General features: G+C 50.1%; 1 protein-coding gene across 2 annotated transcripts; it reads right to left on the bottom strand.

The window, feature by feature from the left end:
- Positions 1–826: 826 nt before the first annotated feature.
- Positions 827–21,404, bottom strand: TMEM59L (transmembrane protein 59 like). Of its 2 annotated transcripts, none has more exons than XM_060275316.2 (8): positions 20,764–21,404; positions 12,548–12,653; positions 11,924–12,018; positions 7,748–7,894; positions 5,381–5,489; positions 4,732–4,849; positions 3,679–3,796; positions 827–2,797 (listed from the first exon to the last, which is right to left on the bottom strand). In XM_060275316.2, the coding sequence occupies exons 1-8, from the start codon at positions 20,998–21,000 to the stop codon at positions 2,639–2,641; spliced, it is 1,089 nt and encodes a 362-aa protein (XP_060131299.1). In that variant the 5' UTR covers positions 21,001–21,404; the 3' UTR covers positions 827–2,638. The 2 variants fall into 2 exon arrangements, with proteins under 2 accessions (XP_060131299.1, XP_034975046.2); XM_035119155.3 differs by having other exon boundaries at positions 3,679–3,877; positions 20,764–21,119.
- Between the last annotated feature and the right edge of the window lie 3,320 nt (positions 21,405–24,724).

Below are 24,724 nucleotides of genomic sequence, written 5' to 3'. Positions count from 1 at the left end.
TTCCATCTCCAGGATTCCCCAGACATCACCCGGGGCTGCCTCTAGGTCTCTGAGATCTTAGGCCCTGGGATGCTCCAGTTGTGACATCCCAGGTTCAAATCCTCCCCCTCGGCTCTGAAGCTCGCTGGATGACCTGGGGGGGCATCAATCTCTCTCAGCCTAACCTACCTTACAGGGTTGTTGCTAGGGTAGAATGAATTGACAGAGGGAGACCTACATCTGTTTGGCATCAAGTTGCTTTGCTAGGGTGGGGGAGAAATCAGCATTTTGATCTGCAGGACATTTAAGTTTTCCGCCCCGCTCTCTTCCATAAACACCCCTATCCTAGAATGTCACGTTCCTAATAATCGACGCCTTTTTTTACACGGCTCCACAAAGGGCTTCCGACTCTCCAGGTCCAGAGAGCAAAGGGGCATTGTCCTGGGCTGACCTGCTGAGATTCAGCTGGACACAGCTGGCCCAAAAGATCTCGTTTCCTCTATGCTTCCCTGGCACGGGTAGGAATTCGACGGCAGCTGCTGCCTGAATTTTGCAGCGGGGGGGGGGGCAGACGAAAACAGCAGCTTCCTCCAACCGAAGCGAGAAACATCCTTTCCGTTCACCGTGCCATGAGAGAAGCCGACTTCTTGCCACCAAAGGTTCCCCCTCACACACAAAGAGGCCAGAGACACAGTTGTAAACCGTATGAAGCCATGTTTACCCTGTGCCCCTCCATGTTTTGGGGCTCCAACTTTCCCCATCAGTTGTTCGGAGGAGCAATGGAAGGCGAGCAGAATTTGTGCCCCTATTTGGGGGCGAATCTCACTTAAAAAACCAGGGAGCCTGCTTCGTTCTTCCAAACCATCTTTATTCATACGCAAACATGTGCAGGTTTGAAATCGGTGCATCAGTCCGGTAGAATTTGTGCAATTCAACAACCAAGGTTATTTTCTTTGGGCCGGCAGCCACTTCCTTCTTGCTCGTATTTGCAAGACACTGCGCCCCACCCCTAAGCCCCGGGAAGTTGAGGGCGAACCTCTGGAAATCCAGGTGTTTCTGGGGTACAACTCCCAGCGTCCTTCATCATTGATCGTGCTGGCTAGGACTGATTGGAGCTGTAGACCCATCATCTGGGGATCCAGTGGATCCCTATACCTGTACTCCTGCCCCATCCTGTCTCGCCAAAAAGACCCCACAGCTTTGGGTTGCTGGGTTGCCTCTGACAAAAAAAACCTGCACTTCCACTTTCGGATTAAAAAGGATCTGGAGCAGATCCAGCCAGGTCGGCAGGGTAACAAATAACAAAATTATTATTCTTATTATCTGTCCCAACTTCTTCTGCACATTGGATCCCGACCTGATTCTTATTCTTATTATTATTAAACAGGGAAAAAACAACTTAAGAACAAACCATTCCTCTTCAACACTTCCAGGACAGACGAAAAGGTTTATTAAGAGATATATAGGGTTAAGATAGATGGGTACTAGCTCAGCTCCACCGAGGTCTTGCTATTTTTCGATCCCCAAAAATGGGCAGAGGTGACGGGAAAGGGTTGGGGGAAAACACAGCTTTATTCCGTTAAGAAGATCGTACGAATGGTGGCTCAGCTTTTTTACACACAGGATGTCCTGTTGCGGAAGCTCGGATGGATACTGATAGCAAAACGACCTAAAATTACATTCCCCCCCCCAACCGCCAGGATTTTCCTTCCACACCTGATATTTTGGAACATGTTTAAAGAGTCTCATTGCTTCAGAAGTTATGGACGGCAAGAGCTACCTTACAAGGGCAGGAGAAAAGAGACGAAGAAGGAGGAGGAAATGAAGGTACCGGGAAATAAGTTAAACCTCTGTACAAGAGAAACGAGCATTAGGCGAAATGTACAAGCGATCAAAGCAGGCGTGTGCCCCCCCCTTAAGTGCCAGGGGGTCACAAGTTGCGTGCCAGGAGGGGGGGGTAGGAGATGGGGGGCCCCAGCGGACATCAGTGCAAAACGGAACGGAAAACGGGCACTACCAAAAACGACACAGGTTCCAAAGGATATGAAGCGGACATTCGCACCCAGGCCTTGTTGGGAGATGTCAGAACCTGAACTCGGGACCTCCCAGACTCTGAGTCGCTGAGCTCGGAAGCGAAGCGAGGTCCTAATCCTCTTTGTTCCGAACTCAAGCAGGAACGCTGCCTTAATACTGAATCGAATCGCCCATCGAGTTTGGCATTGTCTACATTGTTCCAGGCTGGGGTGTGTGTGCCTGTCCCCCATCCCAGCCCTACTCAGAGACGCGTCGATTTGAACCCGGGACTGAACTCTGCCTACCCTTCTGCAGCCTTTCCCCAGAGAATGGCAAGTTGATTTCAAATTTACGCAGCGGTTTCGAAAACCACAGAGACCTGCCCCTTCCCAACCCACTCACCCCGCAAGACGTCACTGCTGAAAAATACGGGGCCCCGCCCTCACCTCTGCCAGGAAGGTACCGAGTTCAAAAAATGCCCCACCTGGGCAAAAGAGCAGGTGATGCAAGAAGGGGTGGTGTTGCGACGAGGGGCTTGTGGGTGGGCTGGGGAGATTCTGATGGAAAACCAGAGGAAATCGGGGGTATTGGGGAGTACAGGAGAGGTTGGGGGGGTGCAAGGTGGGATATGGGGCAGGGGGAATCCTTAAAGGGCGGTCTTGTCTAAATCCACTTTGACGGGGAGGAGAGCCGCTTCCTCGTTCTCCACCGGGCAGATGGCGACGGCTATTACGGGGCGGAGGGAATATGGAACAGCGCTATCCAGGTCTTCCAGGTATTCCTTGTCCCCGTTGATACTCAGGGGCTGTGGGGGAGGAGGAGAGAAAAAAACAGGGAGATTTGCCCATTTATTTCCCTTAGAATCATAGAGTTGGAAAAGACCACAAGGGCCATCCCGTCCAACCCTCTGCCAAGCAGGAAACGACATCAAAGCATTCTTGACATATGCCTGTCAAGCCTCTGCTTAAAGACCTCCAAAGAAGGAGACTTCACCACACTCCTTGGTAGCAAATTCCACTGCCGAACAGCTCTTACTGTCAGGAAGTTCTTCCTAATGTTTAGGTGGAATCTTCTTTCTTGTAGTTTGAATCCATTGCTCCATGTCCGCTTCCCTGGAGCAGCAGAAAACAACCTTTCTCCCTCCTCTATATGACATCCTTTTATATATTTGAACATGGCTATCGCTCGGTTGTTGGAAAAAAAACATGCTACGGCAGTACCTTGGTTCTCAAACGCCTTGGTACTCAAACAACTTGGAACCCAAACACTGCAAACCCAGAAGTAAGTGTTCCGGTTTGCAATCTTTTTTGGGATGGATTGATTTTGTGCATTGCAGTACATTGTTTATTGCTTTCATTTTATGGATCCATGATCTCGTTAAGATAGTAAAATTCATGTTAAATTGCTGTTTTAGGCGTTGTTTTTAAAAGCCTGGAACGGATCAATCCGTTTTGCATTGCTTTCTACGGGAAAGCGCACCTTGGTTTTGGAACGCTTTGGTTTCGGGACGGACTTCCGGAACGGATTAAGTTTGAGAACCAAGGTGCTACTGTATGTGTGTGTGTGTGTATATATATATATATATATATATATATATATATATATATATATATATTCAAGGGTATTGCAAATGGGGGAAGAGAAAAGGCTCGCTGCCCATCTCCCCCTTTGGCCCCCACACCATACCTGGGTCTTGACGTGCTGATCGGGGGCTGTCACCAGACTGGCGCAACTGAGCCACAGCATCACCATGATGGAGAGGAAGAGGCAAGCGGCCAGGATCCATCGCGGCAAGCCCGAACGTCTGTAACACCCAGAGGCCCCCCGCCAGAGAGAGACGACGAGATTATGGCCGGCCATGGAGGGGGCGGACACTTCGAACTGGCTGGTGGGGGAGAGGGAAACGAGGAGGGTGGGCCGGCGGCGGGTGGGGAAGGGTGGGGGGGAGAGGACCATCAACAATGTGGAAGAGGGGAGCAGGTGAGTCTGGCCAGGTAAGCATCCCTTGCATGGAAGCTCCGCCCCTCTGCACCCTGCCCACTTCCCAAGCTGGCCCCGCCTCTCCACGCCTCTGGCCCCGCCCCTCAAATCTTTGCTTACAATACAATACAATTTCCAATGAAATACAAAAAAACACACCTTAGAACCCTTTTCACGCACACAACCGCAGCGGCTAGGATTTTAATAGCTTAGAAATTGGAAAGGCGATATAATTCCCACCAAAAAAATGACTGGCAAGTGAATATGATAGAATATTTAGAACTTGCAAAAATGACAGGGAGAATAAGAGGAAAATAAAACCAGAAAGATTGGATAATATTCAAAGAATATCTTTAAAAGTCCTGCGGCAGTGCAAGGCTCCTGACCGATTTAGATTGAATCTGGAAGTGTAAGGAAATTTTTAAAAAACTAAAATTTCTTTTGATGAGTAACGGGAAAGAATAATAATGAACTGCGTTTCCCCACACACACACACCTCCTTTTCACCCAACCACTTTGCAGAACTTCAGCAGGCACCAGCCACAGACTTTGAGCCTAACTTTGCCCTCCATGAGGACTAGGAACTTGACTTTTCAAGCAAAAAATTAAATAAGAAAATAAAGTGGATTCCTCCCATCCCAGACCCATGACAGCCTCACTGACCTCTGGGCCCTGTCTGCACATTTATCCTCAATCCCAACCCAACCCACTCAGTCCCCTCCCTGTACCCCAAATATTGCCCGACCCCCACTTCTTTACTTGGACATGCAGCCCAGAAAGTCGTGTTCTGGGAGCGCCTGGGTCTCCGCAGGGGGCGACGATTTCGCTCTGGCTTTCGGCTCCTCCACGGGAGGTTTCTCCAGTTTTTCCCGAAGGCCTGAAGGGGCGAGGAAAGTGTGCGGGGAGGGAAATACGGGGCAGGAAAGGAGACCCATGAGTGGGGCGCGCGGGGAAATAATGCAAACCGCCGAGCCCAACCGCCTTTAAGAACGGGAGAGGGAAAGTTTGCAATAAGCCCAGGAGCGGTTTATGGTGGCGTTCCCAATTCTCCACCGGCGCCCTGGGTTTTTGCAAGGATGTTAAAAATCGTTTCCAAGCACGCTCGCCGTCATCCGAAGGCTCCAGCTAGTGCAAATCGCTGTGCAATGAAGCATATCCCTTTCCCGGGACCCCTACGCTGCAGAGCCCCCTCCCCACAGAGGTGCGCTGAGCACACCTTTCAGGAGACGCACCTCTTTGGCCTTCCGACAGATGAGACGTGTCTTTTCAGTACGTCTTTTCTGCGATCGTGAGTTGTTTAAAACTGCTTTCCGTCTTGCCTTTTAAGGGTTGCAGCCTGCCCTGGGGCCTTGGCTTGAAGGGCAGGCGATTCAAAATAACACGAAGCAAAATCAATACTTCCTTTTACCTGTGTGGGGCTTCAAAGTGTTGGAGGTCGATGGCGCCCATGCCTTCTCCAAAACCTCCGATTTGGGTGCCTGGACCTCTGGAACCGGATACTCGATCTCTGGCTGAGACTGAGGAGAAAAAGGAGGACAGTCTTTAGAAGCGCAGAGTCGGCCGGGACCCCGAGGGTCATCTAGTCCAACCCCCTGCAATGCAGGAATCTGGGTACATATGAAACCTTCGAAATGCACTGGGGCTGCTTCTGCAGAGCGTGTTTTTCGTACATCGCGGTTTGCAACCGTGCCCAGCTTCACGTTGAAGCTCTGCGTTGTCTGCGAACACGGGGTGCACGAGCGTGTTTTATTCAAATTAGCACAAAACATTCTTAATAATAATAACAATAATTTATTAATGCCCTGCCCATCTGGCTGGGTTTCCCCAGCCACTCTGGGCGGCTCCCAACAGAACATTAAAAACACGATAAAACATAAAACACTAAAAACTTCCCTAAACAGGGCTGCCTTCAGATGCCTTCTAAAAGTCAGATAGTTGTTTATTTCCTTGACATCTGAGGGGATGATGTTCTTACCTACTCCCTGCCGTTACTGTTTTCTCAAACCTTTCGGATATATCGCTTAACTGTTAATAAAACCGCTGAGCAGTTTGCTCAACCGTACAGTTTTCAGCAAACTTGTTTCTGACACTGAGCTTTACGAAACAATTTTAGCTCCTGTTTTATATTCTTTAAAGCGCGCGTTGAAATGGTCAATTAGCACCAGCGCTGAAAACAAGTTTGCGAAAAGAGAGAGGAAATGAACGGAACCGAGAAAAAGTGTATGCATGGAAGCTGAAAATGACAGATATTTTTGCAGAACGTAAATGGGTTGCATGGTGTTTTCCTGATTTCCTGAGATGATAAAAGTCATAGAAGGAACACAAACACTTGCAAAAATGGCAGGCCCTTTCCGTGCGATCGCGGAAAGAGAAAGGCCTCACGCAGAGAAACACAGAAATGGATTCCAATGGAGTATTGGATCACAGAATTGTAGAATTGGAAGGGTCTGTGGGGATCACAGCCCCCCTGCAATGCAGGAATCTTTTTGTGCATGGTAAGACTCGAATCCATGACCGTGAAATTAAGAATTTCATGCCCTGCCGCTCTCTGAAGCAGCCCCTGCCCCCTTGATGCCACTAGAATGAGTTCCTGTGCATCCCGTATATTCAGGGATAGAGCAGTTGTTTGCTTGGGCTAAACTTAACAAGAGTACCGGTACCCTTCCTCTCGGTTAAAACTGACCAGAGGTAGAAATATTATCAATGTCTGATGGGGTGGAAGGTCCCCAGGCTTATGAAAGACCTGCACACAGATTTATTGACAGCTGCGCCAATTGTGATAGCTACGCAGGAAGTGGAAGGGGCAAGCAGAATATAAAACGGAAGGTAGCTGTGTTGGTCTGAGTCGAAGCAAAATAAAAAAATTCCTTCAGTAGCACCTTAAAGACCAACTAAGTTTATATTTTGGTATGAGCTTTCGTGTGCATGCACACTTCTTCAGATATCTGAAGAAGTGTGCATGCACACGAAAGCTCATACCAAAATATAAACTTAGTTGGTCTTTAAGGTGCTACTGAAGGAATTTTTTTATAAAACGGAAGAATGGTATAAAGAAGTGTGGGATATAGCTACTAATGATAAATTAACATGTGCCATTAAGTCAGGGAATACGCAGGAGAAATGATTTTTGAGGAGATATGGAAGGTGTTTGTAGAATTCGTGCTGTTAAAAAGGAAAACAATCGCAAGAGGTGTTGAAATTTTGGGAGGTTGGAAGTTACAACGGAATGGTCTAGGGTGTGTGTGTGTGTGCACATTTTTATTCTTATTTATGCATGCTTATTACTTTGTCGGGATGCGGGTGGTGCTGTGGTCTAAACCACAGAGCCTAGGGCTTGCTGATCAGAAGGTCAGCGGTTCGAATCCCCACGACGAGGTGAGCTCCCGTTGCTCGGTCCCAGCTCCTGCCAACCTAGCAGTTCGAAAGCACGTCAAAGTGCAAGTAGGTAAATAGGTACCACTCCGGTGGGAAGGTAAACAGCGTTTCCGTGCGCTGTTTTGGTTCGCCAGAAGCGGCTTAGCCATGCTGGCCACATGACCCGGAAGCTGTACGCTGGCTCCCTCGGCCAATAAAGCGAGATGAGCGCAACCCCAGAGTCATCTGAGACTGGACTTAATGGTCAGGGGTCCCTTTACCTTTATTACTTTGTCAAAAGAATAATAATAATAATAATAAAGCACGCTTCTTCTGTTTTGCTCGAGTCTCTCCCCCCCCCCCCGCTCCCTGGTTTATTCCACCCGCCCCCCCAAACCACACCGACCCTGCCAGCACCCACCTGGAAAACGACGACTTTCCCGTCGTCCGCCTGAAGGTAGAAGGTCCACGTGGAGGAAATGAAACTCTGCGCCGAGCTGACAATATCATTGCAGAAGCTGGAGACCAGGTCAAAGACGGAGAACGAGGGGGGCTTCAGGTCCAGGACCTGTGTGAAGATAGGCGTGAGGCAATCTGAAAACTCCCAAACCCTGGAAAGTCGGTTTCTTACAGGTGTGCAATGGGGATGATGCCGTACCCAGACCAAGTATATGGAGAAATAAGAATAATAATAGTTATTATTATTTATACCCCGCCCATCTGGCTGGGTTTCCCCTGCCACTCTGGGTGGCTCCCAACAGAGTATTAATAAAAAAAAAGTGATAAAACATCAAACATTAAAATCTTCCCTAAACAGGGAAGCGGGTGGCGCTGTGGTCTAAACCATAGAGCCTAGGGCTTGCCGATCAGAAGGTTCTGTGGTTCGAATCCCCATGACGGGGTGAGCTCCCGTTGCTCGGTCCCAGCTCCTACTGTCAAAGTGCAAGTAGATAAATAGGTACTGCTCCAGCGGGAAGGTAAACGGCGTTTCCGTGCGCTGATCTGGTTTGATAGAAGCAGCTTAGCCATGTAAGCAGCTTAGCCCTCGGCTTAGCCCTCGGCCAGTAAAGCGAGATGAGCGCCGCAACCCCAGAGTCGTCTGCGACTGGACCTAATGGTCAGGGGTTCCTTGACCTAAACAGGGTTGCCTTCAGGTGTCTTCTAAAAGTCAGGTAGTTGTTTATTTCTTGATGGGTGGGCATTCCACAGGGCGAGCGCCACTACCAAGGCCCTCTGGCTGGTTCCCTGTAACCTCACTTCTCACAGGGAGGGAACTGCCAGAATGCCCTTGGAGCTGGACCTCAGTGTCCGGGATGGACGATGGGGGTGGAGAAGCTCTTTCAGGTATACTGGGCTGTTTAGGGCTTTCAAGGTCAGCGCCAACACTTTGAATTGTGCTTGGAAATGTCCTGGGAGCCAATGTCGGTCTTTCAAGAACAGTGTTATGTGGTCCGGGTGGCCACTCCCAGTCCCCAGTCTAGCTGCCGCATTCTGGATTAGTTGCAGTTTCCGGTAGCCCCACGTAGAGCGCATTGCAGTAGTTCAAGTGGGAGATAACCAGAGCATGCACCACTCTGGCGAGACAGTCTGCGGGCAGGTAGGGTCTCATCCTGCGTACCAGATGGAGCTGATAGACAGCCGCCCTGGACACAGAATGGACCTGCGCCAAAACGACCCCCAGGCTGTGCACCTGGTCCTTCAGGGGCACAGTTACCCCATTCAGGACCAAGGAGTCCCCCATACCTGCCCACCCCCTGTCCCCCCCCCCCGAAACAGTACTTCTGTCTTGCCAGGATTCAGAAAGGCAATCTCTGCAGCCCACGTTTGCGATCCAAACACACGTTTACAGACGCACACATGCAGGCAAGCACTCTGCCCGCAGCGACAGGTGGCAGGATGAGTCGTTTGGGCACAGGATGTTTCCTGCTTCATTCCTGCCCACGGCTTGGCTTTGGAGGAAATGTCTGGAGGATCCAGCCTCTGAAGCTGTTTTTAAGACTAAAGAATGGCTCTCTAATCCCCCCCCACACAAATATTTCCCCCCTGCCACTATGCTCAGTCTCACGAAACTGGCTATAGGAGCACCGCTCTCCCGCTGGGCTGAGATTTCGACGCCAAACCCACACAGGTGCCACTTTAGTAGCAATGTTGTGCTTTTGAAGAGAGAGGTTTGGGGGTTCCAGCACCCCTTTTAGACTGGTTTGCGTACAGTGGTACCTCTACTTACGAATAACTCTACTTATGAATAACTCTACTTACGAATGTTTCTACTTACGAATGGAGCTCCGGCCGCCATCTTGGATGCGGTTTAGATAGGATTTTTTCTACTTACGAATTTTTAGATAGGGTTGCTTCAACTTACGAATTTTTTCTCCCAATGCATTCCTATGGGATTCAACTCACAAATTTTCAGAACACATTAAATTCGTAAGTAGAGGTACCACTGTATTCCCAGAGGACGGTTGATTTATTTGTTTTAAGTTTATTTATGCTTTTCAAATTTATACATTTCGCTAATTTTACAACCATTGTAACATTTCGAAACTTGACTTCCTTCCCCCTCTTTCTGCGGTTCCTTATTTTTAATATCTTCTGCATGTCCAAATTAACTTAATTTGCTCATGTATTCATCTGCTTTAAATACATACTCTTATAAAACGGCAATAGCAGTTGCAATAATTGTCGCAATAATCCTGCTGATGTTCTTATCTGTTTGCAATTTATCTGCAAATATTCCACAACCCATTTCCATTCTTTTATTTTTTTAAAAAAGCGTGTTGCCTTGATTTCTTATTCTTCTGGCGTGTTTTGCAAATTTCTGCATATATTCCATAAGTTTTTGTATCCATTCTCCTTTTGCTGGGTCTTCTGCTTCTTTCCATCTTGGGGCGAGTAACATTATGTTACTTGCCCAGGGGATGGTTTAATTCAGTGAGGGTGGGGAACCTGGACCTGAACTCAGACCCTGAAGCCTCGCCCAACTTTGCATCTGGCCCTGCCAGCCCCCCAAAAGCTCCCCCGCGAGAGCTGAAAAAAGCTCCCCCTGTCCGCAGCTTTAAATGCAGCTTTCGTGTTGGAATTTTACAAGACGGGCATCTACATACAGTTGTAAATCACTTTTTGGGTGAGTTTGGTCTGTTTCCAGATACCGCTGGCACACATTTTAAATCCTCCACTTTGTTTGGGAGCATACAGGAATACCGGATCTTCTTCAGTCATTCCGCTACAGCAGGCATCCCCAAAGTTCGGCCCTCCAGATGTTTTGGACTACAATTCCCATCTTCCCTGACCACTGGTCCTGCTAGCTAGGGATCATGGGAGTTGTAGGCCAAAACATCTGGAGGGCCGCAGTTTGGGGGTGCCTGCTGTACAGTCCCGTTCCCCCCTACCCCCTGCTTCCCAAATTAATATCGTTTTTGCAAACCGCAGCCTCCGCAGAGCAGCAATGGCGCGGCAGCAAGAGCACTTTTGAGCATGTGCAGAGTGCCTTTTTGCTTTGCCGCCCAAACCGACCCCGTAACATCTAGGCCATGGGTAGGCAAACTAAGGTCCAGGGGCCGGATATGGCCCAATCGCCTTCTAAATCCAGCCCGCGGATGGTCCGGGAACCAGCGCGTTATTACATGAGTAGAATGTGTGCTTTAATTTAAAATGCATCTCTGGGTTATTTGTGGGGCGTAGGAATTCGTTCATTATTTTATTTATTTTTCCAAAATATAGTCCGGCTCCCCACAAGGTCTGGGGGACAGGGGACTGGTCCCCTGCTGAAAAAGTTTGCTGACCCCTGTTCTAGGCTTTCCGGGTTGGACGGAGGGGCTTTTTCTGACCAGGCTCAAGACAGCCTTCTCCCCACTTTTGATATCCAGGGTATCTGCACATTCGCCGTTAGAAAAAGGCTTAAGACAGGGCCGGATTTAGGTTTGATGAGGCCCTAAGCTCCTGAAAGTAATAGGGCCATTTATATGTACAGCTGTCCTTTGTCGGCGACAAATTGTCACTGTTTTTTTGTTGAATGTATGCTATATATTCATTGATGGACCTCACAGGTATCTCAAGCCATTTGCCCATGTTGCCATGCAACCAGTCCATGCAGAATGGAGGCACCCTATATATATATATATATATATATATATATATATATATATATATATATATATAGATATAGAAAGGAGCGAACCAAGGATATTTTAGGGAGCAGGCTAACCGGCGGGGCCCATGACTTACATCCTGTTTAGGCATCTGAAGGCAGCCCTGTTTAGGGAGGCTTTTAATGTTTAAGAAATTAGTGTATTTTAATGTTTCTGTTGGAAGCCGCCCAGAGTGGCTGGGGAGACCCAGCCAGATGGGCGGGGTATAAATAATAAGTTGTTGTTGTTGTTGTTGTTGTTGTCGTCGTCGTCCTAGGAGCCTACACAACATAAAACACGGTTGCTGGATGGAGGTTTTATTTTATTTGTTTTTTATCTTATATTTTGGAAATGTACATCCAGTTTTTTCCCCTTTACATTTTTTGGGGGGCCCCCAAGAGAGTGGGGCCCTAAGCTGCAGCTTGTTTAGCTTATACGCAAATCCGGCACTAGCTTAGGAGACGAATTACCTTCTCTCCCCTGCTGTCTGTCTCCGGCAGCTGAGTCCTGCATCCCGTCGTGCAGCCAAACTGTTCATCGCCGCCAGCGTAGGCTTCCATGCAGGCTAAATTGTCGAGGGGAAGAGTTTGGGGGGAGAGAGAGAGAGGTTACCCACCGCGTCTCTGCGTGAGTCTGCGCTCTGGCTCTTTCCGATGGGGTGAGGCGTACTGTCACACCTCTGCACATGGCCGTGAGTTTGGGGGATCTCCCAGCGGAACAACCTGCCTCCGAAAGGAGGGTATTCCTCAAGTCCCTGAACGAGTCCCTGCTCTGGCTTTGCTACCTCCCAAACGAGAGTCACGGCCAAGGTTTTACTGCCTTTAAAAAGACAGAGTCTATTGCGGAGTTAATCACATCCTACGAGGGACAACGAGGGGAGGGGTTTCCCCCCTTGTTTCATACCTGTCCCCACCTGCAATTTTCCATTATCCCTCCCCTCTGCTCGGCTGTCTGTGGGAATCACTTGCAGAAGCTCCAATATAGCCGGTGGGGAGATGACAGCAGTTTAAGTGGAAAGGAAGTTCTGGATAATGTAACCAAGCGAGGTTTGGAGGGGGGGATGTTGTTTGTAGGGAGGAGGGGCGCGGGCTCACCCGATTCGCACTCGACTCTCGTTGCATTCAGGTCGGCCGTGGCGTCCACAAAATGACAAATGGAAAACAGCCGGCAGCCCCGGTAGCAGGCGTTGAGGACAGCATCCTGGGGGGGGGGGGAATTGGGGGGGAGAGAAGAGTGGAGAGAGAAATTAAGGTGCTGGGCAGGTCCCCCTCCGCCGTCACAGAATCATAGTTCCCTCCTGTTCCTGTTTCCTTCGATTTCTCCCTATACAAAGCCCGATCCTGATGTTTGGTCTCTTGGTCACTTCTAGGTGTGACCAAAGGACGGGAGCCAGAGGGGCAGGGCTATGCAGGCAAAGAGCAGGGGCTGGAAAACAAAAAAGGCAGTTTTGAGTGGGGAGGTGTTAGTTCAGCCCCTGCCACCCAGAGCCTAGACTATGGGGGAAAGCCTGACAAGATATGTGCCTACTTTTAAGGGGCGTCGTACGGGGGGGGGGGCTGAGATATATTTTAAAAATATTTATCAAAGGAAATATTTGCAGGCCCCTGTCTCTCTCATATATATGTATGCTGTTAACTGCAATTCGGTGGAAAATGGGCAACAATTAACTGTTTTGAAGGATCTGTTCTTAGTTGCCTGCCTAGGCCTGGAAGGGGGGACGCGGGTGGCGCTGTGGTCTAAACCACAGAGCCTAGGGCTTGCCGATCGGAAGGTGGGTGGTTCGAATCCCTGCAACTTCAGATACACAGAAACAGAAGTCACCAGACCCTTATATATAGTGGGAGAGTGGGGTGGATTTTTTCCCCAGAAGGGTAGTGGGAGATGGGTGATAGACTCAATGGGTATGGTAAACCTGTTGACGACTGTTAACAACTGCAATTAGTCCTACAGGTCCAAAGTCCGTTTCAGGGGCCTAATCCAGCCTGCCAGTTTATTTCCTGGGGCCAAATCCCCAAAAAAGCTTCAATCCTTTAAAAGTATCAACAAAATTGTAAGGGAAAAAAAAGCTTAACAACTTCAATCCTAAAAAAGGTCAACAACATGTTCACTTCATCAAATCTGGCCCTCTTTTGCGAAGTGCCATGGTCAGATCACTTTCTGGTGCAACTGGACTTCTCCGCAACCCTTCCCCTCTGCAGGGAGGTGGGACCGATTCGGATGGTCCGCCCCCGCTACTTAATGGATCCAATTGGCTTCCAGAGAGTGGTAGGGGATGTTTTATCCCATGTCGATGGCCTTTCAGCTGATTCCCTGGTGGCCCGCTGGAATGCGGAGTTAACCAGCGCTATTGACTGTCTGGCTCCGAAGCGCCCTCTCAGATTGCATGGAGCCCGGACAGCCCCGTGGTTTTCCCCGGCGCTGAGGGCAATGAAACAGTCGTTGAGACGGCTAGAGCGCCGGTGGCGGAAAACTCATTTTGAATCAGACCGGACACGGGCTAGAGCTCAACTTCGAGCCTACCAAGTGGCAATGGCGACGGCGAAGAGGACCTTCTTCACCGTCTCCATCGCATCTGCAGAAAACAGCAGCAGGAGACTCTTCCAGGTGGTTCGCAATTTAGCGGAACCACCTGCTCCATCTGGGCCCAGTACGGGCCACATGATCTCCTGCAATGATTTTGCAAAGTTTTTTGCAGATAAAGTCGCTCAGATTCGGGAAGAGGTAGACTCCACCGTGGGAGCAGGGCCGGGGCGGGGGAGTGCTAGAGTCCTGTCTAGTCAAGTTTTGTGGGATCAATTTCAATCTGTTACCTCCGAGGATGTGGACAGGCTGCTTAGACGAATGAAACCAACCACCTGTCTCCTTGATCCTTGCCCATCCTGGCTTATAAAAGCTAGCCAGGAAGGGCTGGGCGATGGGCTTCGCGGGTTGGTAAATGCTTCTCTCCATGAGGGAGCCTTCCCAGACCCGCTGAAAGAGGCGGTTATCAAACCGCTTTTTTAATAAACATCTTTAGATGCGGCCAATATGGCCAACTATCGCCCAGTCTCAAATCTTCCATTCTTGGGCAAGGTGATTGAGCGAGTGGTTGCGGAACAACTCCAGGCACGCCTGGAAGAAGCGGACCATTTGGATCCCTTCCAGTCAGGATTCAGGCCTCATCATGGGACTGAAACTGCCTTGGTCGCACTGGTCGATGATCTCCGGCGGGCTAGGGACAAAGGTAAGAGCTGTTTCCTTGTTCTGCTGGATCTCTCAGCGGCTTTTGACACCATTGACCATAACATCCTGCTGGACCGTCTAGAGGGCTTGGGAGCTGAGGGCACTGTCATGCAGTGGTTCCGCTCCTTCCTCCTGGGCCGTGTTCAGAAAGTGGTGGTGGGGGATGAGTGTTCAGACCCCTGGGCGCTCACTTGTGGGGTGCCTCAGGGTTCTGTCCTCTCCCCCATGCTTTTTAACATCTATATGCAGCCGCTGGGAGAGATCATCAGGGGGTTTGGGCTGGGTGTCCATCAGTATGCTGATGATACCCAGCTCTACCTCTCTTTTAAATCAGAACCAGTGAAGGCGGTGAAGGTCCTGTGTGAGTGCTTGGAGGCGGTTGGAGGATGGATGGCGGCTAACAGATTGAGATTGAATCCTGACAAGACAGAAGTACTGTTTGTGGGGGACAGGAGGCGGGCGGGTGTGGAGGACTCCCTGGTCCTGAATGGGGTAACTGTGCCCCTGAAAGACCAGGTGCGCAGCCTGGGAGTCATTTTAGACTCACAGCTGTCCATGGAGGCACAGGTCAACTCCGTGTCCAGGGCAGCTGTTTATCAGCTCCATCTGGTACGCAGGCTGAGTCCCTACCTGCCCAGTGACTGTCTCTCCAGAGTGGTGCATGCTCTAGTTATCTCTCGCTTGGACTACTGCAATGCGCTCTACGTGGGGCTACCTTTGAAGGTGACCCGGAAACTACAACTAATCCAGAATGCGGCAGCTAGACTGGTGACTGGGAGCGGCCGCCGAGATCACATAACACCGGTCCTAAAAGACCTACATTGGCTCCCAGTACGTTTCCGAGCACAATTCAAAGTGTTGGTGTTGACCTTTAAAGCCCTAAACGGCCTCGGTCCGGTATACCTGAAGGAGCGTCTCCACCCCCATCGTTCTGCCCGGACACTGAGGTCCAGCTCCGAGGGCCTTCTGGCGGTTCCCTCATTACGAGAAGCCAAGTTACAGGGAACCAGGCAGAGGGCCTTCTCGGTAGTGGCTCCCACCCTGTGGAATGCCCTCCCACTAGAGGTCAAAGAGAACAATTACCAGACCTTTAGAAGGCATCTCAAGGCAGCCCTGTTTAGGGAATCTTTTAATGTTTGATGGATTTCTGTATTTTAGAATTTCTGCTTTTTTGGAAGCCGCCCAGAGTGGCTGGGGGAACCCGGCCAGATGGGCGGGGTATAAATAATAAATTATTATTATTATTATTATTATTATTATTATTATTATTATTATTATTATTATTATTAAAAGTTTGGGCACCCCTGTATGACCTGGGAGACTGAAGTGTTCTCCTACTAGCCTCTATTTTTGATCATCTGCTTACTACCCTTGCTTTTTCCTGTAGGACTAATTGCAGTCATTAACAGTCGTCAACAGGTTTACCATACCCATTGAGTATCTGAAGAAGTGTGCATGCACATGAAAGCTCTTACACAGAACATACTTAGTTGGTCTCTTTTTTGGGCCAAGACACACTTGTTCTATGAAAAAAAATCCCGCGGCACACCAACTCTGTGCCGCCCTATATTTAGTTTAGTTTGGAGGGGAGACGTAAAGCATGCCACTGAAGAACTGCTGCGCAGTAGCCAGGCGGACCCACCAGGCGCAGAGCCTGCGGAGCGAGCGGGGACACGTTAGACGGCACGCACAGACCCCAGGCGGGCAGACACGGGCGCGCAGCTGCCGCCGCCTCCCTCCCAGCCGCCCCAGGCATCCGCCGCCGCTCTGGCCCGGCGAAGGGAAGCCCTGCGCAGCCTTCCCCGCCTGCCTCCTCCTCCCCAGGCGGCGGCGGCGGCGCCCTCTCTGGCCTCCGGCTGGATGCCGACTCTAAATTTTGCCGCGACGTGCGGCGACGAGAAGGGCGATTTGCATTGTCACATGCCTGGTAGCCGCCAATAGGCAGCGCTGACCCGCCGGAAAGGAAGCCGGCCGGGTCACGACGCGGGCGCTCGCCTCGCGTCGTGACCCGGCCGGCTTCCTTTCCGGCGGGTCAGCGATGTGACAATGCAAATCGCCCTTCTCGTCGCGGCACACCAGCCAGCGTCTCGCGGCACAGTAGTGTGCCGCGGAACACCGGTTGAGAAACGCTGCTCTAAGGTGCAGCTCTAAGGTGCTTAAGAATTGATGCTTTTGAATTCTGGTGCTGGAGGAGACTCTTGAGCAGACACCCCCAAACTGCGGCCCTCCAGATGTTTTGGCCTACAACTCCCATGATCCCTAGCCAACAGGATCAGAGGTCAGGGAAGATGGGAATTGTAGTCCAAAACATCTGGAGGGCTGAAGTTTGGGGATGCCTGTTCTTGAAAGTCCCATGGACTGCAAGAAGATCAAACCTCTCCATTCTGAAGGAAATCAGCCCTGAGTGCTCACTGGAAGGACAGATCCTGAAGCTGAGGCTCCAATACTTTGACCACCTCATGAGAAGAGAAGACTCCCTGATGTTGGGAAAGATGGAGGGCACTAGGAGAAGGGGATGACAGAGGACAAGATGGTTGGACAGTGTTCTTGAAGCTACCAACATGAGTTTGACCAAACTGTGGGAGGCAGTGGAAGACAGGAGTGCCTGGCGTGCTCTGGTCCATGGGGTCACAAAGAGGCGGACACGACTAAACAACTAAACAACAACAACAAGATGCAACTGGACAATTTTAAAAATATATTTCAAAATGGATTTCAATAGGGACTAATTTAAGGTAAAGGTAAAGGGACCCCTGACCATTAGGTCTAGTCGCAGACAACTCTGGGGTCGCTTTACTGGCTGAGGGAGTGGGCGTACAACTTCCGGGTCATGTGGCCAGCATGACTAAGCCACTTCTGGCAAACCAGAGCAGCACATGGAAACGCCATTTACCTTCCCGCCAGAGCGGTACCTATTTCTCTACTTGCACTTTTACGTGCTTTCGAACTGCTAGGTGGGCAGGAGCAGGGACAGAGCAACGGGATCTCACCCCATTGCAGGGATTTGAACCGCTGACCTTCTGAACGGCAAGCCCAAGAGGTTCTGTGGGACAAATGTAAGGCTGCAATTAGGCAGGAAGCAGGGCCAGCTCTAGGTAGAGTCCCGGTGGTGCGGGGCACCAGGGCGCCGCGCGGCAAAGCCACGCGGAAGCCATGCTGCGCCCTGTGAGGGCGGGGGCACCGGAGCGATCTCCACCCCTCAGCGCCAGGGCGCGCGACCTGCTCGAGACTGCCCTGGCAGGAAGAACCAGATGCACAAATATAGGATGCGGGACGGACGGACACCTGGTTGACTAGCAAGACATGTGAACAGGATCTGGGGGTCTTGGTGGACCACAAGCTGAACATGAGTCAAGACAGAGTGTGATGCAGCAGGGGGGGGGGAAGTGAATGCTGTTCTGGGCTGCAACCACACCTGTCCAGATCAAGGGAAGTAATTGCCCTACTCTATTATTTTGATAGGGACCCAGGTGGCGCTGTGGGTTAAACCACTGAGCCTAGGGCTTGCTGATCAGAAGGTCGGCGGTTCGAATCCCTGTGACGGGGTCAGCTCCCGTTGCTCGGTCCCAGCTCCTGTCAAAATGCAAGTAGATAAATAGGAACCGCTACAGCGGGAAGGTAAACGGCGTTTCCATGTGCTGCTCTGGTTTGCCAGAAGCGGCTTTGTCATGCTGGCCACATGACCTGGAAGCTATACGCCGGCTCCCTCGGCCAATAATGCGAGATGAGCGCGCAACCCCAGAGTCGGTCACGACTGGACCTAATGGTCAGGGGTTCCTTTACCTTTACCTATTATTTTGATATTGCAACACACCGCTTCCAGAGAGCTTTCTGAGTGAGTGTTTTGCAAATGCCTGCATATAAATAAAACAAGCAAATAAAAAAAAATATTTTATATCCATGCATATCGCTTAATGCAGGCAACCCAGAGCTACAAAAACTCAGCTACGCCTCCAGGTTGTCAAATTGCTCTCACCTAATGTTCAACCCAAATCTACCTTCCTTGTTAACATGAGCGCATTATCCATTTCTGCACTAACTTTGAGGTTTCTTTCTTTTCTTTTCTTTTTGCAAGCTGCCCTGAGGTTTTTCCCGTTTGCTTTCCTCTTTACAATCCAGCGGTGCAAAGATCTTACGAAACTGATAAATAAATGCCTTCCGACAGCAGGTTGGGGGGAAACGGGGACCCGGCCGAAGTCTTCTTTAACGAATAGAAAATGCAATTTGGAAAAAAGAAAAATGAAATAAAAGCAAGCCTAAAAAGGACGTTTTTAAAATTAATCCGACGGAGGAAAAAAAAATATTGTTATTATCTTTAAATTGCCTTCCTGTAGAATCAGAGGGAGGGTTTTAAAAGTCTTCGCTGCATCACCTTTGCGATTGTCCCAGGAACATTGACTCACAGGAAGGACATGAGACGAGACCCGATTCAGCAACACAATTCACGCCCCTCAGTTTTGGATCAGCACCAAGGAGAGGGGTGGTGGTGGCTGCACAGAACCTCCATGGCCAGGAGCAGTCTACCGGGAAATTGCCAGCAAACAGCGGAGGAAAACGGGGACACACACACACACACACACACACACACACACACTGGTCCCCCGCACCGACCTCCTAACCAGAGGCCGGATTTAAATGGGCCAATAAATTTTAAATGTCTTAAAGAATAACCATAGCATAGCTTGCAACCTCGGCCTGCTTATTTTAATCGCGTCCCCTTCTCCCAATGCATTCCATACTCCTTTCCCAGCACTGCAGAAAATTAATTGTGTATGTCACAAACACGGCTTATGCAAACACGCCCCCCCCCCCTCAATAAAAATTGAATGCAGAGGAACAAAAGATGTTTTGGGAGATGAAATCGCCTGCAAAGTTAGGGCTGTCTGCAGCTAAATCCTACGCAGCGCGGATCCATTAACGGAACTGCAGACAAGTCGTCTCCTTTTGTTCCAGTGAGTCTACTCTGAGTATTTGAGCCCCCCACCCAAAAGCCGGAGGCCAAAAGCCCCACGAAATTGGAAACAAGGCTAGGTTGCATGTCTGTGAAAGAGAGATGGGTGGATTTTAGCTTGGGGTGGGGGTGGGGCGGCACAGACAAGCAGAAATAAAAATCAGACGTAACAGAGCGAGGGTTCTTTATCCAAAGCATTTTCTGCCGATGGACAGGGTAGTGATGGATTGGTACCTGCAGAAAGCAGATCCCACATGCAAAAAAAATTTGAATTGAATTAAATTAAATCACCTCGCACCTAAATAAAGCCATACACCAGATATGCCCTCCCAAATAAAAAACAGATAATTTTAAAATGGCATGTTTCATTTATATTTAAAAACTGCTTCCCCCCCTTTTTTGCAAACAGGTCCCCTTATTTCTTTCCTTAAACCTTTTCCGTCTCTTTCCTTCCAGCCTGGAAAAGATGGATGCTCGTATTCTTCCCAGTTTGGGGGACCACGAGGAGGGGGGTGGGAGTGGGGAGGCAGACAGAGACAGGCATCAAAGGCTATTTATCTGCGTTATTTTTGATTCTCCCCGGAAATTCTGTGTGCGTTTTAACCGAAAACAAGACCCTGGCGGAAAAGGCCACCTTGGAAACAGAGAGACATGGGTGCTAAAAGACCAAATCTATTCCTGCTTTTAAATACAACAATCGCTTTTAATTGAGCGCAAATCTTGGGTGCTTCGAGGAGCAAATCTATTCCTGCTTTTAAATACGATCGCTTTTACAGGAATGGTGCACAAATTTTGGATGCCAAAGGAGCGAATCTACGCCTGCTTTTAAATAGAATCGCTTTTAACTGTGCACGAATCTTGGATGCTAAAGGAGCAGATCTTATCCTGCTTTTAAATATAATAATGTATTTTAACCGTGCACGGATCTTGCATGTTTGAGGCGTGTGGGTCTGGGGGGGGGGGTGCCATTTCTCTGAATGGCTTGCCTGCAACTCCATCCCCGACTCCGAGTAGACCCATTGCAACCACGGGGCGAGCTTGGACCCTGGTGTGTTTTTCCCCCACTCCCTTTGGGGGCAAGGGGTCTACTCGGAGTAGGAGCCTGCGCCGCGCGCCCGGGGGCCCTGGGTGGGTTACCTTGGCGCCGGGGGTCTGGAGACGGAGGCTGGGCGCGCAGCGCGCTTGGCAAGCGGAGATGTCGCCCAGCTGAGCCGCGAAGGGGTCGCCGTCTCCCGGCGGAGGAGAAGACGAAGGAGGCGGCGGAGGAGGAGGAGAAGGAGAAGAAGAAGGGGATGAAGAAGAAGAAGAAGCGAGGGCCGCCAGCCCGGCCCGCGGGAGCAGCAGGAACAGGAGCAGCGCCGCGCCTTCGGCCATCCTGCCCGCCTGCGATGGAGAAGATGATGGAGAGGCCCGAGGAAGAAGAAGAGGACCAAGGAGGAGGAGGAAGGCAGCCGAGGAGCGAGCCCAGAGCGAGCGCAGGAGGAGGAGGAGAAGCGTCGGGGGCGCGCCGGGCGAGCAGAGCAGCCTGGGAGAGAGGAGGAGGAGGAGGAAGGAGGGAAGAAGTGCCGGGGCTCAAGGGAGGGAGAAGTAGGGCTCAAAGGAATGGCGGAGGGAAGAGGAACTAGGTGCCGGTGATTGATCGAGGGCGAGGAGGAAAAAGGTGCTGGAGCTTAAGGGAGGGAGAAGTAGGTGCCAGGGCTGAAGGAATGACGGAGGGAAGAAGAAATAGATGCTGGAGCTCAAGGGAGGGAGGAAATAGGTGCCGGGGCTCAAGGGAAGGAGTGAGTGAGGAGGAAATAGATGCCGGGGCTCGAGGGAGGAAGGACGAATTAGGTGATGGGGCTCAAGGAAGGGAGGAGGAAATAGGTTCCGGGGTTCGAGGGAGGAGGAGGAGGAGGAGGAAATAGGTGCCGGAGCTCAAGGGAGGCAGGAGAAGGTAGATGCCAGGGCTTGAGGGGGGAGAGAATAGGTGCTGCGGCTCGAGCGAAGGTCACCCCAATCTGTGCCAAGCTGTGCATGGAATCCCAGGAGTCTTGGCCCTTAAAAAAAAGGAGTAAATTTCAATATTACTCTGGTCGTTTTTATCTGCGAATGGTGCCACCATATCATCTATCGATAATGCCTGATTGCCATCTTCCAAAGCAGCTGCTCTATTCCCAACTTAAGAATGGAAAGTGAAATACAGCGGTACCTTGGTTCCCGAACGGCTTAGTTGTCTCAGCTCCCGCACGCCGCAAACCTGGAAGTGAGTGTTCCGATTTGCAAACGTTTTTTTCGGAAGCCGAACGTCTGACATGGCTTCTGACTGAGCAGAGCCAGTCAGAAGCTGTGCCTTGGTTTCTGAACGGTTTCGGGAATCGGACGGACTCCCAGAATGGATTGAATTCAAGAACCAAGGTGCCACTGTACTGGAGGACAACAAAAGAGATTTAAAGATGCCCTCAAAGCAAAGCTTTAAAAAAATGCAGTATAAGCAGGGGAAATTGGGAAACGCTGACCTTCGAGTGCTCCAATTGGAGAACAGCTTTTACCAAAGGCATCATGGGCTTTGAAGAAGCACAAACTCAGGACATAAGGGAGAAGCGAACTGAGAGGAAGGCATGTTTGGCAAATGCTCACCGGGATCAACTCCCGCCAGGAAACCTATGTCCCCACCGTGGAAGGACGTGTGGATCCAGAATTGGCCTCAACAGTCACTTACGGACACATCGTTAAGACCATAATGGGAAGGGGGTTGAGCTGTGCTCAAAACCATGGAGCCTCTTGGGCTTGCCGGTCAGAAGGTCGGCGGTTCGAATCCCCGTGATGGGGCAAGTTCCCCTTGCTCCATCCCAGCTCCTGCCAACCTAGCAGTTCGAAAGCATGCCAGTGCAAGTAGATAAATAGGTACTGCTACGGCGGGAAAGTAAACAGCGTTTCCATGCCCTCTGGTTTCCGTCATGCGCCAGAAGCGGTTTAGTCCTGCTGGTCATATGACCTGGAAAGCTGTCTGTGGACAAACGCCAGCTCCCTTAGCCTGAAAGTAAGATGAGCGCTACAACCCCATAGTCGCCTTTGACTGGACTTAACCATCCAGGCATTCCTTAGCTTTACCTAAGACCATATTCATGTAACACAAACTTACTTGGCTATGAGCGATTGCCCAAAAACGAAGGAAGAAAGACTCTTCAATATGTCCCAGCGCCAAACCAGGCTGCACATCGTCTGGGCCATAGCTCCCCAAAACAGGATGTCTGAGACAGTTAGTGGAAATGTGCTACGGCCCCCCTGGCTGGATTATGTGGACCCCCTGGGCTCCGCAGACCACCAATTGGGAAGTGCTGGGCTAGAGAAATGTTTCATTGAATTGTAGAGAGTTGCAAGGGACGCAAAGCAGTCATCTATGTGGGAATGTTCAGGGAGGCAGGAGAGGATATATTGTTTATTAATATCCTTCCTAATTTGCGCTAGCAAGTTCTATAACTTAGCAGAGTTTTAACATTCCCCTTTTAAACGCACAGCGGGTAGCTGGTTGCAAGCTTGTTTATAGAATATAGATTCCTGGTAAGGTCCCTTATTTCCTTCTTAAAAGAATAAACACGCCACAATCTTATTTAAGATACAGTGGTACCTCTGGTTGTGAATGGGATCCGTTCCGGAGGCCCGTTCGGAACATGAAAAGGCCGCATTCTGAAGTGGTGTGTCTGCGCACGCGAGTGACGCAATTCGGCGCTTCTGCACATGCGCACGCACCGAACCCAGAAATAACCCTTTCCGGGTTTTCCGGGTTCAGCGTGTCCATATCCTGAAAAGACGTAACTCGCAGCGGATGTAACACGAGGTATGACTGTATATATAAGTAGTTTACTCACATCATCAGTTCACAGTTGGATCCCTGAAGGCAGACTTAGTTACAAAGTATATACATGTGGATCTACCCCATATTGGGGGGGGGGGGTAATCCCAGTGACTGTAGACTGGCAGCCACTGCAGTTCACACAACCAAAGGAAGATGGAGAAGAAGGGAGGAGGGCTGTGGGCCTTGTGCATTTGTTACCTGCACAGGTAAGGCCACACCCACCTCTTGTCGCATGCAAGAGGAAGTGTGTCCCAGCCCAGGAGGAAACAGGAAGTTTTCGACTGGCTGGTCCAAACTTCCCCTTGCATGTCCACTCTAGGAAAACGAGGAATGTTGTACTCGACTGCCATTTGTGTTTCACATCCCGCAATCTAGCCCAACCTCCTGCAATGCAGGAATAGGCGGCTGCGCCGTATGGGGATCGAACCGGCAACCTTGGCACGATCAGCACCAAGCTCTAACCAATGGAGCTGTTTGGAAATAAACGAGAACGCAAACCCGTTGGCTTGGAGGTGGAGCCTCTGCCTCGCAGGCCGAAGGGGCTTTCTTTGTTCTCGAGTTTAGTAGAGGAATCCATGTGGATTTTAACGATTCATTAGACGCCACCCCTGATGTTTTATGGCCAACGCAAGATGGGGATGGAAAGAAAGGTGCCAAGCATGCCTCAGGGCATCGCAACACGTCCATCTAAATCAATCCTTTGCATATTGGGGATGCATGGCGGAGGATTTTGTTGCACCGAGAGAGAAAAGTTATTTTTAAGCTTTTAGATTCTGCATGCATGCGTTAACAGCACGCATCAGTTTAAAAGTCTTTTTAAAAGGATGGGACCCCCCCCCCCGTCTCTCTGCCCCGCACAAGAGGGAGAATACCTCTGCAAACCTGGCATTCTTTGTCTCTTGCATTTATTTTCTTTTAAAAAAAGAAATGTGCTTTATTAAAAAGAGGAAACGTGTTAAAATCTGCTCCCTGATCTCAGCCCGTTGAGGCGTTTGCAATTGGTTGAATCGCCTTAATCAATTCAGAAAGGGTGGCAAGGATACCGAATCTGGTAGAATCACAGAATCAAAGAATTGTAGAGTTGCGAAGGGCCTCTAGGGTCATCTAGTCCAAACCCCCCCCCACAATGCAGGAATCATCGCAACTATTTATATAAAAAATACCCGACAGGTACCAAGAGCTCCTTTCTGAGTTAAAAAGGATCTCGAAACAGAACTTCCTGGAGGGGAAAAATGTCAGAACTGACAGGGAAGGTAGAAG

This window comes from Zootoca vivipara, chromosome 6 (genome assembly GCF_965207765.1).
Source record: "Zootoca vivipara chromosome 6, rZooViv2.hap1.1, whole genome shotgun sequence".
NCBI classification, from domain to species: Eukaryota; Metazoa; Chordata; class Lepidosauria; order Squamata; family Lacertidae; genus Zootoca; species Zootoca vivipara.
Note: the sequence above shows the minus strand (reverse complement) of the source record. Positions and strands in the feature narration are given on the sequence as shown.

Coding starts and splice junctions, on each gene's coding strand:
- TMEM59L (XM_035119155.3), bottom strand. CDS start 21,000: ATGGCCGAAGGCGCGGCGCTGCTCCTGTTCCTGCTGCTCCCGCGGGCC. Junction 7,895..11,923: donor CAGACAGCAGGGGAGAGAAG/GTAATTCGTCTC, acceptor ATCTTCACACAG/GTCCTGGACCTGAAGCCCCC. Junction 4,850..5,380: donor CACTTTGAAGCCCCACACAG/GTAAAAGGAAGT, acceptor TCGCCCCTTCAG/GCCTTCGGGAAAAACTGGAG.